The sequence below is a fragment of the Oreochromis niloticus genome, linkage group LG7 (genome assembly GCF_001858045.2).
Source record: "Oreochromis niloticus isolate F11D_XX linkage group LG7, O_niloticus_UMD_NMBU, whole genome shotgun sequence".
Classification (NCBI taxonomy): Eukaryota; Metazoa; Chordata; class Actinopteri; order Cichliformes; family Cichlidae; genus Oreochromis; species Oreochromis niloticus.
The window spans coordinates 5705109-5731983 of NC_031972.2; the positions used below are offsets into that span (position 1 = coordinate 5705109).

General features: G+C 41.6%; 1 protein-coding gene across 1 annotated transcript in view; it reads left to right on the forward strand.

The window, feature by feature from the left end:
* Positions 1-257: 257 nt before the first annotated feature.
* Positions 258-26875, forward strand: part of tead1a (TEA domain family member 1a) — a 46938-nt gene continuing 20320 nt past the window's right edge. Inside the window, exons 1-3 of the mRNA XM_003439426.5 lie at positions 258-564; positions 18731-19195; positions 25854-25918. Of these exons, the coding sequence (XP_003439474.1) occupies positions 18991-19195; positions 25854-25918 (270 nt within the window). The 5' untranslated portion in view covers positions 258-564; positions 18731-18990. The remainder of the gene's footprint in view (positions 565-18730; positions 19196-25853; positions 25919-26875) is intronic.

Genomic DNA, 26875 nt, shown 5'->3' on the forward strand with positions numbered 1-26875 from the left:
TCGGGTTGTGGTTGACTAACTTTTTGAGTCTCAGAATTCCTGCCACAAAGCTCCCATCCAAAGTGTTTTTCTCTTTCTTTTAGCGTCACCTTATCTGATTAGTTGTCAGCCCCGCACAGCAGACGGTGTTTTATCTCGACCCTCCTCCTCCTCTTCCTGAATAGAGTTTGGGCGCTCCACTCTTTTGTTGTTGAACGCAGCCCGTACAGTCCGGCCCCTTCCCCTTCCCCCTCGCTCTCTTTCTCTTTCTTTTTTTTCTCTCTCTCCACCCATCCTCCCATCTCTCACTCACTCTATTTCATCCATCCAGGGTGACGCCAGTCCCTCTCACCCCGCCCCGTTCAACTCAGTCCGCTGCGTTCATTTCATTCCTGCTCCCATTCCGCGCATATTTCGCATCCTTGGAGAGACGCTGCGCATTTTACGCACTCAGCGCGCCCGATCCTTCCTCAAACCAAAACCGAGAGGAGACTCTGGAGTTGGCGGAGGGCTTCCCGCTGCTGTAGCGACTCCGATCCGGTGAAAAGTGTGGGAATTAATCCATAAAGAGGCGTAGGAATCGAGGTAAGTTCCCTAGGAGGAGTCCCCCCTCCCTCCCTTCGCTCTCTTCAGCCTGTAGCCTGAAAGCCCCCGGACGTTTCGCTTGTTTCTAAAATCCTGAAGTGGTCACTGAAGCTCAAATTAAAACAGTTTCGGCGACACTGGAGGACAAATCGCCACAAATACACCTATTCTACATGCTGAACAAGTCTAACAAGCTTATTAATACTGCGCCGTGTTGAGCTTCAAAGCGAGGGATGTCGCTTTCACTACAGTTTTATTCCCCTTCCTTCCGACACCAGAAAACAAACCTTGTTTCCTAACACTTCTTTCTGTCGTACGCTAAAAATCACGTGTTTTCTGTTTTTAAAAACGGGAATGTGTCCACGGGAGATTGAGAGATTGTGGATGAAAAGCTTTTCGCAGCAGCGCTGGGAGGCAGCTTAACAAAGCTGGGAGTGAATGGGGGACTTGTTGCATCGGCGGGGTTTTCTCTTTTCCTACACAGGCAGGCAGGCAGGCAGGCAGGCCCCAGTCACAGAAACAGGCCATAGGCTGATAACATGCACACAGCCAGTGTTTACCCAGTGGACAGAACACATTACACGCTCACTCTCAGCACCATCACACAGCCCGTTTGGGAGATCTGTTAACGCATTTACTTCTTATTCCACCTTTATAGAAAATGACTTTTATGAAGGGCTTTAAAGCTCTTCTTTTTTATATATATAAGTCTAAATGGAGATCTGTGATGCTGACACTCCTTCCACTCCACGCGTCTGTCAGTTTGGAGTAAAAGCTGCCTGCAAAAATTACAGCTCACATCACAAATCACAAGTCTCCTTGTTCTCCAGCAGCTCCTCACGTGAGCCTATGTAGTTGTGTTCTGTACTTCCTTTTTAATATTGATCAAAGGACTGCTCCTGTCCTCTATGGCTGGAGATGTGTGGCAAAGCAGGGCCAAACCACAATGTAATTATTGGAGAAAATTACAGCCTGTAGGATGAAACATAGTAGATGCATTAATTCTGTTACAGTAATCCTTCTGTTAGATGTCGGGAGGGCGATGTTGGATAAAAGGATTACATTTCAGAGAATATTAGTTTGGGCTTCTTTTTGAATAGAGTTGATGCGGCTAAATGAAATTGGGGATATTGGAGATGAATGTTTTGTTAATGTGAAGTTGTGCAACAAGTCCAGTAATTACAGTGGAATCAGTGAGGACTGTAACTTGTAGCTGTTTCCATTATCAGTGGACTTTTCTAATTCTTGTCTCTGTTTTCTTTTTTCTAAAAGATGTCGGATGGTCTATTTCCCCACGTCACTGAATGTATCGTTTTGTTCATGAAATATTAAAAAAAATAAGTGGGTGGAGGGAAAGACTATTCTGCATATTCTGCCTTTTAAAATGGTCCAAATGATGAAGTAACACCTGACATTGTCGATCAAGCGGTGAATTTCATCACTGCCCCAGTTTCAGAACAGCCAGTACCAAAAAAAGTGTGGGATGGTGCTGCATTTAAGTGTTTTTAAAAATGATCCGGAGAACAAACAGAGTTTTTCTGCAGAGGTATTCCAAATATTTCATTCCACCTTTTTAAAAGTATGTGAATAATTACTTTATTCAGGCTCTGTTTTGTGCAAAATATAACATTGGAATCATTAATGAAAATGTGGATTTCTCCAAGTGGAGCGGCTTACTTTAAAATTTTAAAACCTGTCTTTAAGAGTGTGAATCTGGATGTGGACACAAATTGCATTTTCTATTCACGCTCATCCCCGCTTTAAAGTTTCTAACAGTGACAAATCAGGCCGGCCTGAATGTGTAAAAGAGTAAGGTGTGTGTGTGTGTGTGTGTGTGTGTTTTTGTGTGCGTGTGTGTGTGTCATTGTCTTTGCTGTGTCTAGGCCCGCAAGTGTACAAAGCTTTGTCAGTCACTCTGGGCAAACAGCCTCCACTTTCCTCCCCTCTCCCCCTCACTCACCCGTGCCTCTCCTTCTCCAGTCCGTTGACATCTGTTTTGAGTGCTCCGTGCACCTGTAGAGACCAGGGGTGTGTGTGTGTGTGTGTGTGTGAGGGGGAGAGAGAGGGGAGGGGGAGAATAAAGGGAGGTGCAGAATGCAAATCCAGGCGTTTGTTCGGGGCCTAAGCAACGCAGACTGACTGACTAACGACCATTTGGTGTGTGTGTGTGTGTGTGTGTGTGTGTATACATGTGTGTACACATTTGTGCATGTGTGTGTTTGCCTCTTGCTGTCCAGGCCAGGCAGCCCCATTGTTGAAGCAGCAACAGGCGTTGGTGGATGAGGACGCACCATATGGCCTCTGTGTGCTTTAGTCACAACCGCTGTGTATGTGTGCATGTTTGTGTATGTGTGTGTGTGTGTGTGTGTGTGTGCGTGTGTGTGTGTTTTCATCTACTTCACCAATGCTGCTGCAATATGGTGGAGTTTGGAGTGGAGCGCTGTTCACTGCCGTCCTCCTTGTTGTTTCATCTGTCGACTCATTTCTAAACAGGAGGACAGAATCCGGCACACAGATTTTTGTGGAACTGGGATTAGGAGGAGTAATCTTCGTGGCAAATGAAATGATGTCTTGTGACGTCCCACTTGGTTCGTTTATAATTTCAAAAATGTAGTTGCTTTTTTCTTTTTTCACCAGTGCAAGTTGTCATTTTGGCTGAATCAACAGGTGATACAGTAAATCCTGCAAATGAACGGATGCTGCTGGCTTAAAAGATGTTTGCTCTACTCTTTTTTTTCTCTTTTTTATTTCTCGTTTTGTTTTGTTTTTTATAAGACACAATCTTCCTTTTAATTCTCATTAAAAATTAATTCCTCCAGTGTCACTGCAGTCCTGTTTTCCAGCTTGCTGGTTTTTCATCGAACAGCTCCTGTTTTTGTTGTTGTAGTGCATTCTGTTCTGATCTCCCAATATTTAGCATGCAGCACGATACGCAAAGATAAACTCGGCCAAGAGGGGGAAACTGTAAAAGAAAGAAGGGAAGGGGGGGTGGCTGGGTGGGTGGGGGTCCGGGCTTGTATGTAATGAAATTTAGGGAGCTGAGCCGGTTTATTAGAGCAACAAAGCTGTGAGTGTGTGTGTGTGTGTGTGTGTGTGTGTGTGTGTGTGTGCTGAGGGAGGGCAAAGGGGTTAGATGGGGAAAGAGAGGGTGGTTTTGGGGGTGAGGTGGTGAGGGTGCAGGCTTTGTTTAGGAGATGGGGGAACAATAGGCATCCTCCTGGGTGGGGTGGGGGAGTAGGGTGGAATAGGGGATGCTGGTGTGCAAGGGAGCCGGATGGGGGTGGTGGTGGTGGTAGTAGTGGTGGTGGCTGGATTGTGGCTGCGGGAGGCTGGCGGAGCCTGTGCTGGCTTGCCTGACTGCCCGAGCTCCTCGTCTTTCAGCGTGTCTCCCACATCCACACAGATGTGACTGTATCTGAAAATGTGTCTCTTTCATTGTTTGTATCTGTGCCGATAATCATTTAAGTCACACAACAACACTGTTGTTGCACTTTGAAGATGATAAGAATGCTGTTACCGAACGTGTGATTCTGCAACATGTTGTAAGACAATGCAACATGTCTCTATTAGAAGCAAACAAGCAAAAATAAAACAAAATAGCCCATAAAAGCACATTCATACCCACAAGACGTGAAACCAGCTTTACATGGCTTTACTTTTTGCAGTATAATAAGCTAGTGATGCACTCATTGTGACATTCTGATGCTAATAAGTTTTTTCTTTTTGCTTAATTTCATTTTTATTATTTGTCATTATCACTTTTTTCTAACTAAACTAATATAGCCCCATTTAAATAAAACAAAAAAACAATTTTAAAGTATTTCACAGTTTTGATTCCTCAACATTTCACATCCCAAAACTGATGTGACACAACAGGTAAATATTTCCCAGCGATATCAGTAAATGGTATGTCATTAGCCGATATCAGTCAACGATATCGTGTGTTACACTGGGACACAGATGCGTGATTTTGGGTCCTGTGCGTTCTGGTGTATGCTTGAGTGGATTGGGATCCTGACAACATGGAAGTCGGTCAACGCCTTGGGCTCTGTGCTGTTTTCCTTGAGTTTGTAGCTGAGCATTTTTTTAAGCGATGTGAGGCACACTGTCCTTCCAGAGGAGGGAAGAGTCACCGGGGAGTGTTGTTGCTATGGGGTCCTGTGTTTTCTCTCTAACGTTGTTTAGGTGGTGATCAGCAAAACATCAAGATTTGCTGGCATTACAATGTTCTGCAGTGCAATCACTTCACCTGTCATTGGTATAATTGCTGTGGCTGATCAGTGTACACCTATCATAATCCATGTACATTTTTTTTTGTACTGAACATACAAAGGCAGGCATGGATTAACCCTAATCCTTGACTTAAAAAACTCAGTGAAGATCTCCACTGAAATAAGTGACTTGGCTTAATCCTTGTCGCAGGAGCTGAGCCGCTGTGTGAATAAACTGCAGAATAAACTGTAAAAAGAGGCTGATGTCTTTGATATTCCCTTTGAGTCACATGAGCTTATTTTATTTGTAAAACTTTTATGTTTTTGTTTTTCTTCTGCAAAAACAGAAATTAACAACTCAATAAAAATAGAATTTTTGCACATTACTTTTAAAGCTATATTTAACGTATACTGCAAATACCATCATGAACAGTAAGTTCACGTATTTTATTTTGAAAGTAAGAACAGAAATAAATACTGTAAGCATGATCTCAGCCTTTCGGGGGTTTTGAGCACCAAGCAGAAGAATGGATGAGTCCAACCATCCCACCATGGAAAGTCTGAATCAACCCTCACATTTCCTGACCTCAGCAGGAAGTGAGAAGGAAGTCTAGATTTCAACTACTACTTATGTATTTTCCCGGCTGGAGGAATTGACACGATAAACACTCCACAGAGTGGGCCAACAGCTCGCTCTGCTCTCTGAAAACTCCCACAGTGGAAAAATGTTTCCCTGCTGTTGTGCTCACGACCTCGGTTTTTGTGTTCAGCAGCCCTGATGGTGATTACTCACTGTTGTTTGCTCTGATATTTTTTTTTCACTCTGTGCAGAGTGTGATAAATTATTAAAAAATGATATATAATTACCTAATTGGAAACGAGTAAGTTTTCACAGAGTACGAAGTCTATTTCTCTTTTTCCTTGAACTTATATCCTTTTTATGGTAATTCAGCTGACACTGGTTTGTGTTTTAGATTTACTATTAGCAGCTGTGAACAGCAGCAGAAAATAGCACAAAAAAGGCTTTTGTGCTATTTTCGTGTGGCTTTTTCATTTTTAAAAGGTGAAATTATATTTTCTCCTCTTACACATTTAAAGCTAAGCAATTTATAATTAAAACCTGGCTTTTAATTTTACTGTCTCAATAGTTTTTTATTTTTAGCCTTGACTTGTAGCACCTAGCCAATTAGCCTAACTAATGCTCACAACCTCAAACTAGATAATACTAACGTTCAAATCATAATTTGAATTTGTAGCGCCCATCGACTTGAATTCCTTACTTGGACAGTTGGAGCATCTCCAAGTTAAGAGTCCAAGACGGTGGCATTGAACGTAAACTTCAGTAAAGCTGTAAAACCTTTAGTTTGTACAGCCACTGTCGTGTATTGTGACTCGCCAAATACGCCATGACGCAGGCTCTATCTGTGCTGAAGCTGTGTTTTTCTGTGCAAAACAACAAGTATCACGGTGTATTGTTAGTGAGACCTGAGTGGTGCAAACTTTGCTAAGAACTAAATAAGTCCAGTGTTTTTCTTACTTTTATGGCTTTTCTGCTGGAACGCACTAACTCAGGAGTAAAGTAATTTCCCAGTTCTGACTTCCAAGGCAGACTTGGAAGTCATAGTATGACTGCATGTAAATGTTATCTTTTTGTGCATTTTATGTTATTATGAAAGTTTCAGTATAGCATTAAATAGGAGTGGAAGGAGAGATAGGGAATGACAAACAACAAACATCCATGAATAAAGCTACCAGCGCAAGGCTAGCTTACCTACCATGAGCTCTGCGCTTGTTACAGTAGCTCAGAAATGTCACAAATGAAGACTTTCAAATCCAGTGCTCTGTTCTACCTTACTTAATGTTGATTGTACAATGTCAGCTCTCCAGTCTGTATTTTGAAGCCTCAACATTAAAGATTTAGCTGCTGCCATGTTCCCATATTTGTATATAGTGATATTAAGTGTAGCAGCAAGTCACAATAACAGTTGCCTCAAGGTGCTTTGTACTGTACGGTAAAGACACTTGGAGTATTAGAGGGAAAACGACAATCAGATGATTTCCTGTAAGCAGAACTTGGCAAGAGAAAAGAAACTTCTGGCACACCCAACCTCAGTGAAGGGCAAACACCTGCCATGACTGGTGTGGGGTGGAAAAAGGAGCGCATAGGGAGACGACACAAAACCAAAACTAGTTTAAAACTCATTTCGAGCAACAGAGACTATTGAAATGCTAGAACCTCAAATTTTACAAATTGTTATTTAGATCATTCAAGTTGTCCTTCACCAGGTTTTTTTGTTTAAACTCTGAGAGGGACAGACCGCTCTCTGAGAGCACAATAAAATGACAAAAATCATTCAATAAAAAGTTACCCTAAAACAATTGATGATTATACTCCCTTCCAGAGATATGAGTTAATGGCACATTATAGTAGATTTTCAGTAAACAATTGAGCTGATTCAACATAGAGCAGCATTTTTTTTTAATTATTCCACTGTTGATTTATCCCCCGGATCACCTTAAAGACCATTCGTTCTGATCCTTTGTGGTCTGTGATAAAGCTCAGCTGGAGTTTCAGCTCAGGAGAGAGGAATCCAAAACAAACAAACAAATGAAACAGTGCTGATAAAGCCAGTTCTATATTTAAATAACCGACCACACGGCAGCGGTTTTGGGGGTGCGCAGCCGCCACACTCTCTGCCTCCTTACCTGCTACTGTCTAAATAAAGCAGTGCCCAAGTTTTAATGGACCACAGATGGAAAACACAGTTCAGGGGCTAATTTGTTTTGTACGTGTGTTTTGCGGAGAGTGGAGCTCGCGTTGGCTGTAGAGGATGTAATCGTGGCAACGTGATGGCTAGATGGAGCTCACTGTACTCTTTTTCGCATCCATGCAGCCGTACGCTGTTCCTTTACTAGGTGTGGGTTAAGACTCACAGATGCACGCACATGCAGCACACGTGGTGTCTGCCTCGGCACAACGCTCCTGTGTTCACACTTATTAAACGGTGTTGTATTGCTGTAACCTCCCCAGGCCTCCCTTTCCTCTGGTGGAGGATATTGTCTCCTGCGTGTGTGTCTGTGTGACATGTGACTGCGACCCCACCCCCCTCATCCTCCAGTTTCCCTCCACCCTCCCAAGGAAGAGGCTGGATAATGACTCGGTCTGACTCAGCAAAAAAAACAACCTAAAGCTGGTGGATGAGGACCGCGAGCAGAGAGGAGAGCTGCTAGCTGAACCTTTTACCGTCATATTTCAGGAGGAAATAAGCACTTCACTGTATCAGTGTGCAATCTGTGACCAATTACTGCGTGTGTGCATAAATGGTAATGCCTCCGTGAGAAGAGATGGTGAAATAATGAGGAGCGCATGCTGTGAATCACAGCCTCTTCACCACTCATAAAGCAACTTTCTCTGTCTTACTCAAGTGCGTATTAGTGCCGAGAAAGAATAAAAGATGCTTTGCAGGTTTCTTTTCACTGATGCAGCTTTATTATTCAGCCTGATGAATATGTCTTTGTTTTTTTTTTAAAACATGAAATCGGGTCAGAACTAATCAGAAGAACTGGAGACGTGGATAAAGGTTTATTTTTTTTCAGTCTGTCTTCAGCAGAATGAACTTATCAGTAATGGATTAATTGAAATCGTGACCAAATTATATCAAAAAGTCTGAACTCGGACACGTGCATCAATGCCAAGTCAAAAATCACATGTGGGAGTAGAAAACTGATTAAAGTCTACATTAGAAATGGAACCAAGAATAATCGTCTTGGTCTGAAAGGAAGGCATTTGTAGGGTCTCTTATGGATTATCCATAAAAGTAGGTAGCCACTAGTGAAACCAAACAAAACACCTTTCCAGCTTCAGATCACGTGAGAAACGCTGCTGAATATTGTTAATATAATGAATTTAATCAGTATAATACTGATTTCTGTTGATTGTTGTTCAGTGCAGGGTTTCTAATGCTGCTGTTCTTACAAATATCTTAGATGAAATTTTATATCCTGTCTTCTGCACCGTGGTCATTTCAGCCATTTGATATTAGGACTTCGTTCAACTTTCTTCTTTGTGTCTTATGGGAGTGGACTAGCACAAAGGACAAGATCCCCATCAAAGCAGTCATACTGTGATATTGTCATACCAACACATTCTCACCCTTGGGTGCTACAAAATACAGTGCTGGCAAGTAATGTCATTACACCTCTCTTTTGGTGTCGGTTCCTTGATGCACCAGCTACAGCTGTGTGTGTGCGTGTGTGTGTGTGTGTATTTCTATAGATATATAAAGGTGCTCCTTTTGTGACCTACAGAGGCTGTACTAAGAGGTTGTGCAGATGGGAGTTTGTCAACCATGAGTTTGCGGTTTGTGTCCTTATCTGACTCTTGTGTTTTTGCACTTTTTTCCCCCACTCGCTGATTATTTTTTACATTTATTTATTTCACTTTTTACTTTGACTAATACTCCGTGGTTAGGGTTAGTTAAAGTAATGAAATAATCCTAGTTTGGGTATGATAACCCCCTGCTAAAAGGATGCCTTTGTAGAAAAAGGCACACCAGCAGTGTTAATTGTAAGCCCTGGAATGAGAGTGGGCTCGTCATACTTTATAAACTGCAAGAGAATCTGTGTAAAAAGGGATAAAAAGCAGAGTTTTGTATTCATGTGGTCAGTGTGTGTGTATTCAGTTCAAATCCACTCAGTTTAATGATCAAGTTCTTTGATTGGAGATCCAGTGATGTCCATCAGTGCTGGAAAAATTCATTTCTCCCTGTAAGTTTTTCAGTTGAATTCAGTTTTATTCATATAGCTCCAAATTCCAACTACAGTTGCCCAGTTGCTTAAGAGCTTGGTATTGTAAGGTAAAGACGCTACAATAATACAAAGAAAACAGAGAATTGTCGGCTGACCCAACAATCAGATTGCCCCCTATGAGCAAGCGCTTTGGTGACAGTGGGAAGGAAAAACTCCCTTTCAACAGGAAGAAACCTCCAGGAGAACCAGGCTCAATTGGGGATGGCCATCTGCTGCAACCAGTTGGGGGTGAGGGGTGGAAGATGAGACGAAGACACGCTGATTAGTTAGTTGACTGCTGATGATGTTATTCATTTGATTTGTTGGTGTTTGGCACTAGTGTACAATATATCGCAGTAACATTTAATATTATTTTTATGCCATCAGTACATTAAGGTAGGAATTTACCTGCTTAAGCAGGTGCTGCTCAAGCCAGAAGTAGTCAAAGGCTTGCATCCTTGAAAGATTTTATGTGTAGTTTATCCTTTCTGACCCTTAAAGACATCAAGTCTCTAAACCTTTGGTGCCTTGGATAATCGATATATGAGCTAAGACTTTCTGTTCTGTGTATTTGCGTTTTAACGTGGATTCTTTTTTAACATTTTAAAGGTTTCGACCCTTCATTTCAATTCTTTAACTCTTAACATGGGCTGTTTATCTGCGTGGAAACAATGCCTCCTATTCATTGCCTGCTTTCGTTCCTTGGATGTCCACATGTCTGCATGTTCGCAGCAGATATCTGCTTGTAGAGATTAGGATGACCTTCACTCTAATGTGTGAAAAGCAAAGTAAATCTGGTTGATTAGAAGTATAAAATGTTCTGTGCTCATTGCATGAATGCCATGTGCTCAGTGTTTAGGAAAGAAGGGGGAAACGAAAAACTCAGAGTGAACTATTCCAAATACATTTGAGATGCCATATATTAATGGTTGTAACCACAGTCTGTTATTCTGGAAGGTTCTGGACCAAACCTTTGAATATGTGCCCGTCTTCCCTCTCTTCTATAGTTATGGTCTTGTCCTGGTCTCTCTGTGTTTTGTCCTTTTTTAAAAATCTTTTGTTTTTTCTCTTCTCTTCTCTTGCCCCCACCCTCCCCCACCCCAGCCAGTTGTGGCAGATGGCCGACCCTCCCTGATCCTGGTTCTACCCGAACTTCCTGTTAAAATGTAGTTTTTCCTTCCCGCTCTGTCACCCAGTGCTTGCTCCTAGGGGAGCTTCAAGCTTTGAAAGTAATGCAGCAAACACAATGTAGATGTTTTTTTTTCACAGTAAACACTTAAATTTTAAGATTATGTTTATTTGTAGTATTTTTTTAATAATTAGAAAAAGAAGACTTTTAACAACTAATAGTGCCGCAGTACAATGTTCCTATCTGTTAACTTTATTATAAGAAGTCTCCAAATTACTTACATTTTTCATATACTTGATTCTGAGACAAGCAAAAACAAACAAACAGGCAAACATTCTTTGGACTCATTTAGCATATTTAACTATTTGTAGCAGTGCTTTACATAGTATTTACATGTATTTTTATAGAGCATGGGGTATGTTTCAAATGAACCTAAGCACATACATGACCACAAACAGTTACAAAACTTTGTGATGGTAAATCCTCTTTGACACAAACAGTTTTAGAAGAATCAGTTCCAAATATTTTCCTCACGTGAAACAGTAGTAGCTACTGTGACCTGACCTTTGTCACGTCACTGAACTGGAGATTTTATTTTGTATACCACAAGTGCTTGGCATGTGGGACGGCCCCTCCATTAGCCTGTTGCTTGGGATATGTGTGTTCACCAAAATGCTAGCATGACATTAGCACTCCACCCTCAACTATGGTCGCCTCTGGTAACATGGTAGCAGCCAATAGACCACTAATGAAAGGGTGCATCAATGGTAACATCCATCCTTTATGTACAGTCTATGATGCCTACTTTATCAGGCAATGCTCTGGATTTTTACACAAGGACAATGATTCCCCATCACAGAGATTAGAGGGCAGGCAGGTAAAGGAATGTCTAAAGTCTGAACAGACTGTGAAATATTCATTGGCATTTGCACATCTGTTGGGCGAAGGAAAGTTCAGGACTGCAGCCCCCGTTATTTGTTACATCCATGTTGTAGCAAATCCCACCTCAGATGTTGCAAAGTCCTTATATTCAAAGGTTTAATTTACTAGAATACTAGATATATGCATGTATTAGTAAGAGAAAATAGAACTCCATTTTTCTCTTTTTCAGAACTGTTCCTATAGTGATGACCAGGGTGGAAGTCAGGGACGGACGGCACATCAGCTCGGCCGGAATCACACATTTAAATACATTCTGACTGCTTGAATAACATGAGGTGTACTTGAATGATTTTTACCTTGGGACCTCTGTTGTGGAGGCTATTAACATAGGAAGATGAATGAAGCACCCCCGAGTCTGCTTCGATATTGAATGCTTTAGTCACACTTGCATACTTGTAAAGAATGAATATTGTGCCATATGGTCCTTGAAGTAAAATAGCAATATTAAAATAAGCAGAGTACAAGAAATGTCACCCCTGATGGTGAATAATTCTCTTTGGGCCATATGGGCTACCACATTAAAACATGGCTAAACATTATAAAGTGGAACAATGTTTGCTTTGAGGATTATGGGAAAATCCTCTTTTTATAAAAACCTGTGTGTGTGTGTGTGTGTGTGCGTGTGCGTGTGCGTGTGTGTGTGTGTGCAAATGTTGGAAGCAGTTGAAACAGATGCCGTTGAGTGGTCCAACAGAAGAATGAGTGAAAGGAACTGCCTAGGCTGGGATAAAACATTCAACTTGTATAGCAACACGACCTCCTGCTGATGCACACATACAAGCACAATTACACACACAAACAGGTTTCTTCTGATAATGCAGACAATCGCACACCAGTAAAAGCTTCCATCTTCATTATAACCTCCATAAACGTCGCATACTTGCAAACACACGCATGTAGCAGGCCTGTGGAAGAGCTGTGAGAATCAAGCGAAAGTGGAAGAAAGGCGACACACGGGGAAAACATGAGAGTCCGAGGCAGCTGCAGGATTGTGGCTGTATGCCCCGTGTGTGTTCTCCTGAGGGCTGGCACTGACACTATGAAGCCTGCTGTCCTGGCTCGAGTGGCCCGGGCCTGCCTGGTGACAGAGAGACACGCAGGGAGGGGGGGTGCCCGGGGTGCAGAAGAGTCGCCCAGTAGTCAGAGTTGATTGTTGTGTGACTAATGTCTCTCTCCAGCGTCCATCTGGTACTGGGCCCCTTTCATGGCTCACATGAGCCTAACTGTAGTTCTTATTCTTTAACCTCTCCTCTTCATCAAAACCTTCGTCCACACAAACATCAATGTTAATATCAAACTACTGGATTCACTGAGATACAGTGGCTGTATTTAGGAAAATTAAGAATCTCAAACAGGTTATTTATTGTGACAAATATAACAAAGTTTTTACAGTTAAAAAGATTTTTTTCCCTTTCCGCAATTTCTAAGCAAGTTTATATTTTAGTCCGAGATAATGGAGGCACAGTGATGAAACCAGAAGTTCTTCACGGAGCTTTACACCAAGTTCGAGATCATTTTGCAGCCGAGAATCAAAACCAGTGAACCTTTCATGTAGCGATTAAATTATCCTCTAAATACAAATGCTTAGAATTTAAATCAATGACTCTGTTAAAGACTTAAAGTTAACACTAGGTTTTTACTTTGGGGTGTGGCGTTGTTACTTACACACTGTGCCGTCTTACATGGAACTTTGAGATTCACTACAAACCTTAAAGCCCACACTGAACTTTGAAAACAGACTTTCTGATTTGCAGATCTCTCTGATGCAAAATCATGTAAATCTCACAGAACTGGTCTCGGTAAATAAATATAAAGTTATTTTTACTGACTTTGAGACAGTTGCTTCATTCTGCAAATGATATGAACATTGCTGCATCTGTTGTCAGTATAATGTTAGCTTTGTTCTTCTACCTGGCGGTTATTAGGTGTTCGTGTTTACCACGTAATCCCTACACATCGGGATATAGTTTGCATAATTTTCCCGTCTATTCCAACACAGTAGATGATGCAATCTCATGATGATGTTCAAGTGCAGACTAGGGTTTTTTTTTTTCCAACATCAACCAAAGTAAAACATGCAGTTTTTTTTGGTTTTTTTCTCTCTTTTTGTTTTTTTTCTGGGTTTTTTTTCTCGTTGCTTGTTTGTTTTCCTCTCTTATTATTTACCAATCTTCCAACATGAGAAGTTCTGTTTTGTATTCATTGTAAACAGTTTGTGTTTTCTGTCTTCCTTTTTTCTTTGTAAACTATGTCCACAAATACTCAATAAAAATATTTTGAATAAAAAAAAAAAAGAGGAAAGTTCGCAAACAGAGGATTCACCACAAAGTGAAAACGTGTCTCCTGAACTGGAAGGCCAGATTAGATTCAGTGAAACCAAGATGGCAGGAGGACAAAGGTCTAGAAAAGGCTTGGAGTGGCTCATGATCTGAAGCATTTGTTTGTTAAACTACATTTGAGCCACGAGTACAAAGATGGCTTGCAAGGACTCGCGAAGATGGAAAAATTTGGTGAATCTCAAATTGTTTCAGCCTTTATGCCATTTTAACCAGTTAACAGCTGGTGGATGAAGCTCCAGTTTATGCAAATGTGATCTTGTCAGTTTGCTTTTTTTGATTACGCAAAAATTCCTCTCATTAGAACATTTGCATGTTTTTTTTTTTTTATGTTGATTTGTGTTGACCGTAATGGAGTCATTCGCGTGAGATCGGAACCACAGTCTGTCTTCCTGTAATGCTGACGATTACGAGTACAAGCTTTTAGCAATATTTAAGTACATTTTTACTTGAATGGGTATTTACACTATGAACCTTAACACACTTTTGAGTGTTCACAGACCTCATGTGCAGAGAAGTGAAATATAGCAAGTTTTTATTCAGACTGAGCTTGGTATTTAAAGCCTGTTGCACAGTGATAAAAGTAGTAGTGTTGAGTGTTTAGATGCAATAGAGGTTATAAATGTAGCTGTGAGAATTAAAACACCTTTGAATTTAAGCGTAGGTGGTCTATTGTCATCACTTCAGCATTGGGTCTTTAAAGAGGTCAAATGTTTTCTGAAGAGCTCTCCAGTAAAATGCAGAAATATTTTCAGATGTAGAAGAAATTCCACATTTCTGTAACACGTCTTAAACCTACTGGGTTGAGAGCTTCATCTCCAGTCTTTTTTTTTTTTCCTGGGTGAATCTTTGAATGCACGAATGCTTTTATGCTGAAATGGAATATTATTTAAGCTTTCCTTTTTAACCAAGGTTATGGGGAACACAGAGCTTACTGACTATACGGAGGTAACAGACGCTGATACATTTTATTTGGGTGTCAGAATGGGGCGAAACAGTTTGAATACACTGCGTAGAGATTGTAATGATATTTGATTACTGACAGCTCTGAAGCACCTTTTATTTTATTTTATGTTTGATCTCCTGTCCTAAGCAATGGGTTGGTCTTCTGATTATTTATTTTTTAAAGAAGATATTTCAGTTTGACCATTGGACGTTATAAATCCTCTGCTAACAGTTCACCTGTGGAGTCCTTCGGGTCTCTGTTCATACCACAAATCTCAGAAAGTTCAGTTTTCTATGTGTGTGACTAAAGGCAGACACGTGAAGCGATTTGCTCTTTGCACATCACCCCATAGCTCACGGTCGGTTCACGAGTGGACGTATGAGTGCTTAGGCGACCCACTAAGGTGCCGTGTCATATGTCAGCTGTTGTCTTCACCTCCTGTTGGTGGTTGTAAATTTCACCTGATACCCACTTTGCATCGCTAATGGTTGTTTTGACTGTGCTAAACTTCACTGAGATTCCATAATCTCTGGTCACCACGTTGCTGCTTGTATCTTCCTGTTTCTAAGCCCCTTTACGGTTCTTTCTTATAAGAACTATAAAAGAATAAAAAACAATCAGTTAGTAACTGATTAGTTGAGAGCTTTGTCCAAGTTCCAGAATCCAGGTTTTATCTTAAATAAGAAAGTTAATTCTGTTTTTCGTGCAATACCTGTTTCCTTTTCCTTTGCAATGGCCCAAATAACGCTTTGTTAAACTTACAAAATCCAGTAACTGAATCCATATAAGAGACTCAGCCAAATGTGCTGCATTACTTAAATCCTGCACAGAACAGAATTCATGTTAAGAAAATACTCCCGTCTTGTCCTGAATTGGATAAGCTGAGGAAGACGGATGGAAAATGCTAACAGCTCCCCAAAGGTCAATTGATTTATACATGTTTTTATTAGTTCTTTAGTTTTAAACATAAAGTAATTTTAGCTGAAAATGTAGCAATAAAATTTAAAATGCAAGTCCACTGGTTACTCTTCTAAGAAGTCTTTTTCAGACTTTAACTGTATATTATTTCGCTGTAGTTTGGTGCAGTGTAAATTTTTATTTGTTTTTTAGTTGTAGTCTTTTGACTAAAATGCTCTTTAGTTTCAGTCAAATTTGAGGTGTCTAAATTCTTTTAGTTTTAGTCTTTAATCTTCTAATCTCATCATAAGATTAAAGTCATTCAGTTGATTAAAATACAAAATGCTTTTACTGGTGAGAGTTGCTCCACGCGGTTTATAAAACGTCTTACTTTCCTTGACTTTAAATGCAGAATGTGTCGACGTGTTTACTCTTCTCTCTTCCTTCAAATCGTTGACATTTTGTAGCGTAATCAGTTCTGATTGGATCTCGTTTCTCCAGAATATTTCCATCTCGTTTTTATTTATTGACAAAAAGTCATCATAGTTTTTTAATTTAGCTATTATGTTGTTTCTGTCAGGAAACAAAGAGTCACTGATGAAAATTATGACGAAAAGTAAGAAAAGTCAACAAAGTTCATGCTGGTTTCGTGCTGTGCTGTGGGTTCATTGTCTCTAAACAGCTGTGAGATGCAGCTGGAATTGACCTTAATCAGTAGTAGAAATCAAAACTAGTCATTTTATCCTCTATTTATTATAAAATATTGCTCAGTGATGCTTTAAACCTTGATTTTAATAGGTTGCCAATGTCAGTGAGTGACTCTGATGGGCTTTAAAAAGCCCTTTACAAACAAAAATGAGTCTAGTGTAATATTATTATGCTGTCACCTTCTGTTAGCTACCATATGGAAGCAGCATATTTAGTCGTTTTTTTGTGAAAGGTTGAAGGTTGACAACAAATGAACAAGAGCTGACTTATTTTTAAACATTTGCCACTGATGTATCAGTGAAATGACTGCAACGTGAAACTAGACAATCACAGCTTCTGTAACCTGACTTCAGCACGAAAAGTCTCACAGAGACACCGAAACTTGTAAGAAATCTAGCTGCTGCTGCTCACTGGTGCGGGCTGCTGGATGAATGAATCTTTGTTTGAATGGGGAAAACTGCTGGAGAGGGACGGGCGGGAAGAGGCGGGGAAGAAAGCCACGATGGGAAGTTGGAGAGGAAACGGAAACGAGGGTGAACAGAATAAGCATGAAGAGAGAACCTGGGGACAGACTCTAGTAAAACCAGCAGATCCCTTTCATTACACATGTCTGTAATTCTCTGCCAGCGGATGTTTTCTTGTGGATTCGCAGCGTTTTCCCCCAGGTGTTAAAAAGCCTCGAGCTGAACGCTGGTGTGCAGACGGGGTTAAAATGTGTCCAAAATGTTGCCTGCTGCTTTACATGCTTCAGTTGCATGTGTGCTTACTGTCAAATATAATTGTGTTAAATATAGACACACACACAAACACACACACACACACACATATCTACTTCACACTGCAGGCTTGTTCAGGCTGTGGCAGGGGACAGTGCATGGGAAGTGTGAACAGTAGAAGACCAGACAAAATGACATGTGTTCGCCCAAGGGGCTGGCACAGTAATTGTGTGTGTGTGTGTGTGTGTGTGTGTGTGTGTGTGTGTGTGTGTGTGTGTGTGTGTGTGTGTGTGTGCGTGCATATGGTGGCGGTGTTTGAGTGTGGTGTGTACTGCGCCAACCCTGCTGTTTACCATGGGGGATTTTAGAAGAATTGTAGGCAGCTGGCAAGCCCCTTCAGTTTGTCTTTTTTTCCCTCCCTGAGTCTGTAGCTGTGTGTAGTAGTAGCCTGCCCCTCACACGCTTGCACTCCTTACGTGCATGGATTTGATGTACCACAACGGTTTTAACAAAATAGGCAATTTCCTTCATGAAAGGAAGCAATACTTTACCTCTTGCAGCTGGAATACAGGCTTGCTACGTGTTGATCGGAACTTAAAGCTACATTAAAAAATATTTTCCTGGTTTTAAAAAAAAAATGCTGACTTAATATCAGTGTGAATCACAAAGCAGGCTGCAGAGAGAGAAGAATGGCACCCCTCCATTATGTTTGTCCCATTTTCTGAAATGAAATTCTGGGATGTGGTGATCACACCTGCACAATGCAAGCTGAAAAGCAAAATTTAGCAGTGAATTTTTGTCTCCTGAACATGACCGAGAAGCTCATTGGGCAGAAGGCGCTGGGTGATCAGTTGATCTTTTCCTCCGGGTTTGGGGATGTAATTGTATCAAAACTTTGACTCGAGATTCTTTTTTCCTTTTCTTGCTCTTTTTTTTGTGTTAGTTTTTTGATAAAACATGGGCACAGCCACAGTAAGACTGCTCACTGGAAAAGCGAGGCACCCTTACGAAGCCTCGAGCTGATTTTGTTTTTGCTGTCGCCATCTTGGTGCTTTGGAATCGGACATGACAAGCGAGAGGCGCATCTGTCTGTGGAACAGAACTCGATGTTTTGTTCAAGCGTTTGATCGCAGTGAACACTCTCCTGATCACTTTCACAGAATAAGGGATCAGAGGGACGTTTTTCCAGAGACTTCTATACAATCGGGAGTCTTTTTGGAACCAGAGGAATCGGCCCCTGCTGGTCAGTGTTGGCTTCAGTTTTCAGACCCTAAAGCTGCGTCCATCTTTTACACAGTCAGTGGTTATAAGCAGACTCCTACTGTACCAAACAGTAAAATTATACGCAGTTTTAATATTAAAGGGTTTTTCAATAGCATGCCACTTTGTCTTGTCTTATATGTGAGCTTGTGTCGCTGCAGGAAAATTTAATATGCATATATGGGAATATTAATGACTAACAAGATATTTTTCTTATTCTTCTTTTCTTGTAGAGCTCTGAGGTTGGATTTGGAGCGGCTCACTCACTTTTCTACAGTTCACTAGTCCTTAAATTTTTATTACTGGTAGTTACCATTTGGAGCTACCGTCACTTTCTAGTTGGCCACAGCTGGCCGTCGTTACTGGGAGTTAATTATTACCATTATAGTTCATTTTAGCTTCAGTTTATCACTAGGCTTTTAATTACTTTATCAACTTGGCATCAAGGCATTTGCACTGAGTACACATCAGCTAGTTAACGTTAGCTGCCAGTATGGAGCGCAGTAGCTGGAGTGGCAGTGAGAGTCCAGGGGAGGACATGGACAGACTGAGCGATTCTGGAGGGGACAAGACCATGGATGGGGATCCCGAGGGAGTTTGGAGCCCGGACATCGAGCAGAGCTTCCAGGAGGCCCTGGCCATCTATCCGCCCTGTGGAAGGAGGAAGATTATACTGTCGGATGAAGGGAAGATGTATGGTGAGTGATGGGGAATCAGGGCTGGGTATAAATCAGTACAAGTTACTGACACTTTATTCTATGACATCTAGGAAAAAAACTGAAAAAAGGTCTTTTTCTCATATTGATGTAGATAAACAATGAAAAACAGTATTACTCCTCACTTAATAAATGTTCCTATTGCTTTGGACTGTGAATCACGGGAACTGTTGTGAAAGTGCGATGCACCCCGTGTGCTTCGTTTTGGATTCTTCACAAAGGCGCAAACAAACAGAGGTCACTTGTTTGTGTTGTTCTACAGCACTGGGCCATATTTAATAAGTGTGAATCATTTTGATAGTTCATCACTAATTCACACGGTATATGTGGTAGAATGTGATATAAACACACCGAGCGATTGGCTGAGCTGTTGAAATGTTCGCTGTTGTGTCAGACGGTGCGAATAACGGCATAGACGGCTGTGGCGGAGGCTTGTCTCGCAGGGCAAAGTGTCAGAGATGCAGGGGGAGAAAAGAGCCGTAAAAGAGAGGAAATAGAAGCAGGCTATAGGTGCACAGTGTGTGTGAGCGTGGGACTAAGAGAGAGAGTACATATGTGTGTGTGTGTGTGTGTGAACTAATAGAGTGATGAACAGATGGTTCTCTGGCTGCCACCAGCTGCGTCCCCCCTCCCTTTCACCCTGTTGTTTTTCTCTTTTCCTCTCTTTCGCCGTATATGTGGCGTGCTCTCTAGTGAATACTTCTTGAGTTTTGGGAATCGAGAGAAAATCAAAATCAGTATCGCAAATATGAGATAGTTATTTCCTCTACCATATAGGTTAAAGGTCCCACACAGACTAGAACACTAAACATGAGCCCCGGAAGAGGGCGGCCATATTTGTTTGTCCCATTAGTGAGGTCAGGTCCTGTTCATGGGTGATCTGGCTTACAGTCTGTGTACCAATGCGTCTCTAGGGTGTTTGGTTAGGTCAGGACTTTTTAAAGCACCTCAAAGTTATACTTTTAAAAACTTGTGAATCGTGCCAACGTCACAGTTTCCTTCAACCATATCGGAATTTTTGCATCTTTTAGCAAATCGTTTTCTTTTTTTAGCTTCAAGTTATTGTTTTGCTTTAGCTGTTCTTTTTTTGAACCCTAGAGACACAATAAGAAGTGTTTCTAAGCCTGTAAAACAAACTTATGTAACATTAATGCTATGATACTCTATGAGGAACATGCCCTACTATAATTAGAGGTCTTAAAAAAACAGCACTAATGTTCTGTGTGCTGGTATAACTCAGTGGTTGAGCAGGTGACTTATCTGCCAAAAGGCTTCTGGGTTCGAGTCCGCCCTGGGCCATTTCCTGTGTGTTGCTCCCCTTGCTCGCTCTCTCTCTCTGCTGTTCTACTGTGCTGTCCAAAATAAAGGTGAAAATAAAATAAATACATTTTCTGATGTATAGATCCGGCCACATGTGTTGTTATGGAACAAAAATAATCTCTCCACATTATTTGGCTGAGTTGTGATGCATAATGTAAATCAAACCATTGAACTGTCACCAGCTTTCAACAGAAATGAACTAAATGTTGCTCGAATGAAAACCACTATTACTATTTGTTTCTCTCCCAGTAACTTTAAAAAAATATGTTTCGTCATATTTTGTTATCAGAAAAAGAACCAATATGAAATATTCATTGATGCAAAACCCATTAGTCAGTTATAATAACATAGTTAGAGACCTCTGTTTTGTACTGCTGACATCTGGATTTTAGAACATCAGTGTGATTGGTGCCAAACACACAGACTGACTACAATGGCTGTGTTGTGATTTTGGTTATATTTACATGTAAATGTGGTTCTTTCACATCCCCTGGTCATTCATGGATGCGCTGCTGCTGTTCTCTGAATAGAGTAGAAACAGAGAGGTGTACCCAAAAACCTTGCGGCTGACAACCCGAAGCCTAAATGCTACAGACGTGCACAGATTGGAAGCAGAAGTCGCGTTGATGCTAAACCTCGCGATCGGCCTCCTTTGTGTTCCCGATCGGTTGCCAATCAATCAGACTCATTCTGTTCTCTGCCTTGGTGGCATGTTCGGTTTGTTTACCTTGTTGACTCTGTGCGCAGGTTGTTGACACGTTTATCATGGTGACCTAATCGAGTTAGATGGTGTCTGTTTTCAGAGGCAGAGCAGGAAAGGCGAAATGGCAAGAAGGGATGAGCAGCATTTGGCCACAGAGACCAGGGGTTTTAATCATTGCCTACAACATCTGTGCTAACCGGAATTATAAAACAGTATCTAGTTTATTCTCATTTTTAGCTAATGGAGCTTGCAGGATCGAATAGGCTCTTATTTTATTTCATGCCTGGTGTTCAATCGGGCTCTTGAGGCTTTGTTGAGTTTGTTTTGTTTTTTAATGATTTTTCAGCTTTTTTTTCTACTTGCACAGAAGCCAAAAACAAGCTTGGTTATTAAAGCCAAACTTCAGCATCTTTAAGGGTAGATTCACTTTCTTTGACATTACATCAAGGCACACTGAGTGACTGGTAAGTAGTCTTACAGTACAGAGGAGAAACGAGTAATACCTGATAGGCAGGGGACTACTGCGGTTCTAGAAACACCCCCCACTGGGTGCAGGAAAATGGAGTGAAATGTAAAAGAAGAAGAAACGGGTACAAAAAGTGCCGGGGTAAACTTAGTGGGTGAGAAGCGTAGAAACATCATAATGTGGGTGCATATAACAGGGAATGAAAAGGCGAATAATGGCTCTATTATCCTTGGGAAAGATGCACAAAAGTACAATATAATGACCAGTGCCTTTGTCTCCTGCATATCCTATAGATGTACTGACTAATACACAGAACGGCATCTGTCTCTTAAGTGGTGAGCATGCTCAAACCAGCTATGCCACAGGGGGCTTTACTTATTGAGAATAACAGTGGAAGAAGTAAAGGCTGTGACACATGTTGGCAAAAGTTTTCCAGTCACATGGTGTAACACACGCCTACATTTTCTTCATTGTAAAAGTGTAATCGTCTTAAACTGGAGGTGTTGCTTGACATCCTTCATTGGGGCTGAATGGTGTTGGTTCTTTCCAGTCGACATACCAACAACGCTGCAAAATCAACTTCAGCGAAACCAGTTACTCGACTTATATGACTCATTTTGAAGATACTCTTCATCTTCCCCTAAGACAAAGGGCTAGCTGCCCTTCTGCCTTTGTCTCTTCATTTCAAAATCCTTTAGATGGCCAGGAATTTAATCCTCACGTGCCCGATGCGTGACTTTTCTTCCTGTGTGTGTGTTACTGTACCCCGCTGATGTATCGGTATTGTTTTTTATCTTCTTAGTGGCTGTAAGCTACCCAAGTTCCTTTTCCAGTAATAATAAAATACAAAGCATAAGACTCACTGAATTTCAGGCTTACTGCCGCCTACTTTATGTCACATTATTAAGAGAAAAGTTGCTCAAATTGCCGCCTTTTTCAGCTAAATTTGTCTTTATTTGTATTAAATCATATAAAAGTAGAGAAATTACTTTTTAAAGGGTAATTCAGTAGAAAACAAATTTAAGTCAGTGTCTGGTCAGATTAGTGTGGTTTTCACTACGTGATCAGCAGTGCTGTCAAGCTTTAAGCACAACACCCAGATCTTATCACCTTATGGTGAACATGTGCGTGAGCACGGGTCGGCATTAGCATTTATTTAAGCTCTGTTTGGCCAATGGATATCTGGTAGCCTTCGCTCTCCTTTTAGCTGTCTCCACAAACACTTTTAAAAGGAAATATCTGGCTTTTTTTAAGCTGCTAAATGCTCTCCAGCTAGTCTGTGACATTGGCCGTCAAAGCTGACGTCTGCTGCTGCGAGTGACACGATTTATGAGACCGAAGGAAAAGAAAGAGACGCAAAAACAAAGCAAAGAGCAACCGCCGAGTCCTGCCATCATTCCCCCACAAATAATGAGTCGTCTTAGACCACTGTAATATGAAATTATTTTTTTAGTGCATGTTTAATTTCAGTGTGCACTGTAACTAAATTGGAATAAACTGGTATTAATACTGAAATTTTGGAGTGGTTTCAGAATGAAAGGAGAAAATGAATATTAAAGGCTTTATTTGTTGTCAGAGTTGAGGGTTTAAGTCTTTTTACTGGTTCTATCCTCACAGCTTCTTCATCATGTTGCATGTTTTAATCATCACATTATTCCGTTCGTGTTAACATGAGAAATTTAACAAAATATCATATTATTATCAGCACTTTGAAAAGTAATATATACAAGGTGTTGGGAACACTCAGTCAACACTTCTTGGTTCCTTTGAAACAGGTCAGATACCGTGATGCGGTACATATTACGGTCGTCCAACATCAGAGTAAGTCGATGTCACCAAATCTCTGCAGGTGGCATCACCTGGCAGTAAAAGATTAACAGGATTTGGTTACTCTTTAAAAGAACTGGCAGCTTGTTTGTAATAAATGAAAGATTAACTTCAGTCTGCACCAACCAGGATTTCAGGGATTGTGCCTTGGAGGACAAAGGGAAGAGCCTCAAATGAGTGCAAATGAAAATCCTAAAGGTTTAGCACTTTAGAAACCGCCTTTTGGATGTAACGAACAGAAACTCGCACAAAGCTGCTGCGAATCCAGGCTCTAGGCCAGTGTTTGGCCCCTGTGGTCTCTGAGGTCTGTCCAGGGTACACAACAATACACACCACTCAACTCCAGCCTTGTTAGCGAGCGCGGTCAGCGAGGCCTTGACCTTATTCTGAAAGGGGTTTTGAGCTATTCTGTAAAGCAGCTGAAGCTCTTAATCACCCCACTAACTGAGGCGCAATAGTAATGTACTGCGGCTAGCGGACAGGAAAGAAAAGGCGCATTTCTAACCACACAAAGTGCAGGAAGCTTCTGATTTAGCTTCTCCTTCTCACTCGATCTGCCTTGTATCACCTTGTATGCACTTTCGTATTGTAACCCTGTGTCGTCGTAGCATTACATCACCAACCCGGCTCTTGTTTCGTGTGTTTTCTGGAACTTTTTTCGTGTTCTCAAATCAGCTCTAAATGGTTCAGAATCACATAACAAACATGTAATTTCATTACTTTTCTTTCTTCCCAGTTTGTCGTCTCCATTAATATCGGCTTGCACACGGTGGCCTCAGCCTAGAGATAGGGAGCTGGGGGGAGCGCGGGGGTTGCTTCTGTTCGTCACGGTTAATGACCATCTGACTTTGGCCTTGAAGTCTTTCACTGGGCAAGTAGAGAGAGATGGAGACAGAGAGTGGAAGAGGGAGGGAGGGAGGGAGGGAGCAGACGGGAAGCCCATTGACTACAAGAGGGACAGAGGAGGGGGGAAAAGGAACAGCCAGAACACAGGATGGATGGATGGACGAATGGAGGGAGGGAAGAAAGTGTGTTTGTGTGTGCGTGTGTGTGTGTGCTGGAGAGTTTTGAAAGAGAGGGAGGGTGAGAGTGAGGGATGTGTGCCGCAGGGTTAGTGAAGGATGATAATTCACCGTTAAGCCTCCTAGAAAGACCAGCTGGCCCCTCTGGAGTCAGATGTCAGCCTCCACAGCCAGGACTACTCTGTGTGTGTGTGTTTCTGTGTACGCGTTCACAGCACGCACTCATGTTTGCGTATACATCTATGTGTACTGTGTGTGTGTGCGTCTGCGTGCTGTCGTCAGTCACAGCTTTTGACTGCTAGAAGGAAAACACCTGCATGGTGAGCTGTAGATTTTATCAGTGTAAGCTCCATATCTCAGCGAGAGTGGGACTGCTCAGAAGGTACACACACACACAGACACACACACGCATGCACACACACCATCTGCTAGTTAGTTAGGGCTATTGTTGCGAGCCATTTGGGTAGTGTGTAGAGGTTTGGCTTTGTGCTGATCTTGACCATCAGTTGGCCAGCTGGCCCGACTTTGGTTTTCCACTTGGTTGCAACAGAGAACAGATCGGGAGCGAAACCAAACCAAACCAAACTGAACCGCATTTGCTTGTTAGCAAATAAAATTACAGTCAAATTACATAATTTCCCGAAATCTGTAAAATGGTCTGTCGTCTTTAATTCCTAAGGACTGTAAAGCTGTAATATAGCCAGGCTGAGCAGGCCTAAGTTAATATGTGCAAACGACCCCCCCCCACCTTAACAGTTTCTCTGGATGTAAAAGTTGTGTTTTTCTGCTTTGTTTCTCACTGCCTCCCTCTCCCTGGCTAATCTATACTAGCCAGGTCATGCTGAGTCTGCTGTGCTCCCCATTGAATGGGTTGAATTATTCAGCATCGTAAGCGTGCGCGCGTGTGTGCGTGTCTTTATGTGTGCGTGTATGTGTGCACGCGTAAACACGGGTACAGCTGGCCTGCTGGCTCCTTTAATCAGGGGACGGCCGGTCCGCATGAATGCCTGTATTGTTGGGTCATGTGTATTCAGGGCCGTGGCGTGTGTGATTTTGTGTGCATGTGTGTATGTGTGGACGGCTCAACGGGGGTATCGGTGATTACAGCGTTTCTATGTGAAACTGCACGTCAACCGGGCCGCTGGGTCAACAGCTCTAAATCAGCCACTAAGTTGTTTGTCAGGGTCATATGATTTCTGCGTGCGATTGTCCTCGTAAACGAAAGACCGGTCAAATGGGGTTTAACATGCATGTGGGCATGCATAATGTTTCATTACTATGTTCTGTGTCTTGTGCCTCCAGGTCGAAACGAGCTGATAGCCAGATACATCAAACTCCGAACGGGGAAGACGCGAACAAGGAAACAGGTAATAATGAGAGTGCGCTTTAAATCCAGTCATGCCGCCTACAGTATGGATCGCCACGTATCCCATTATACAAAGAATAGCTTCGAAAAAAAAGATCTCCAACTGTCAGAAAAAGCACAGATATTTAAAGAATATTGTTTCCCCGATCAAGAGAAGACTAAATTACTGAGGTTAAATAAAGTTAATATATTATATGTATAATTATTTCCTCTTTAGTGTATCTTTACCTTTGTATTATTGCAGCTGTTGATTCAGCAGTGCAACAAAAGCCCATTCAGGTGCAGCTACAGTCAGTCACTCAGTGTTGGGGAGTAATGGAATACATGTACCTGCGTTACATATTTAAAATGCAAAATATGAGTAACTGTATTACAGTTACTGTTTAAAAAGGTGGTATTCAGAATACAGTTACTTTGTTGAAATGAATGGATTACACAGCAGTCTTTTCCTGTTTCATCTGTTAGGCTGTGGCCTCTCTATTTTTGGTAATTCCACGCCGGTGGAAACCCAAACAAAACACGCATTAAGAGGCTCTAATGCCAGCGTCTCAATCTCGCGGCCCATGTCACCTCTACTTGCGGCCCGCATAATGACGTGAAGAAATATTTTTAAAATTATTATTCAAAAATTATTTAATATGAAGGCAATAGGAGAGGCAGAGTGTTACAGGTATCGCCTTAAAGAATGCAGCATCATGGGCAGTGTAGTCCGTGCTGCAAGGAGAATGGACCGCCATACCCGTTATGTGTCTGTGAGCGAGGGAGGAAGAAAAAGGAGAGTCGAAAAGTACGAGTTGTCACCGACCAGAAACGGGAGCTGGAAGCATGTAAATATAATAATAACCACTGCAGCCAAAAAGAGTGCCTGAGGAGCCCAGTTGTAAGTAAGCTATTAAGACTCGGCTGTACACTGTGTTCCTGTTTTCCTCCGAAACAATAAGTTCGGTTGGAGCAGCCT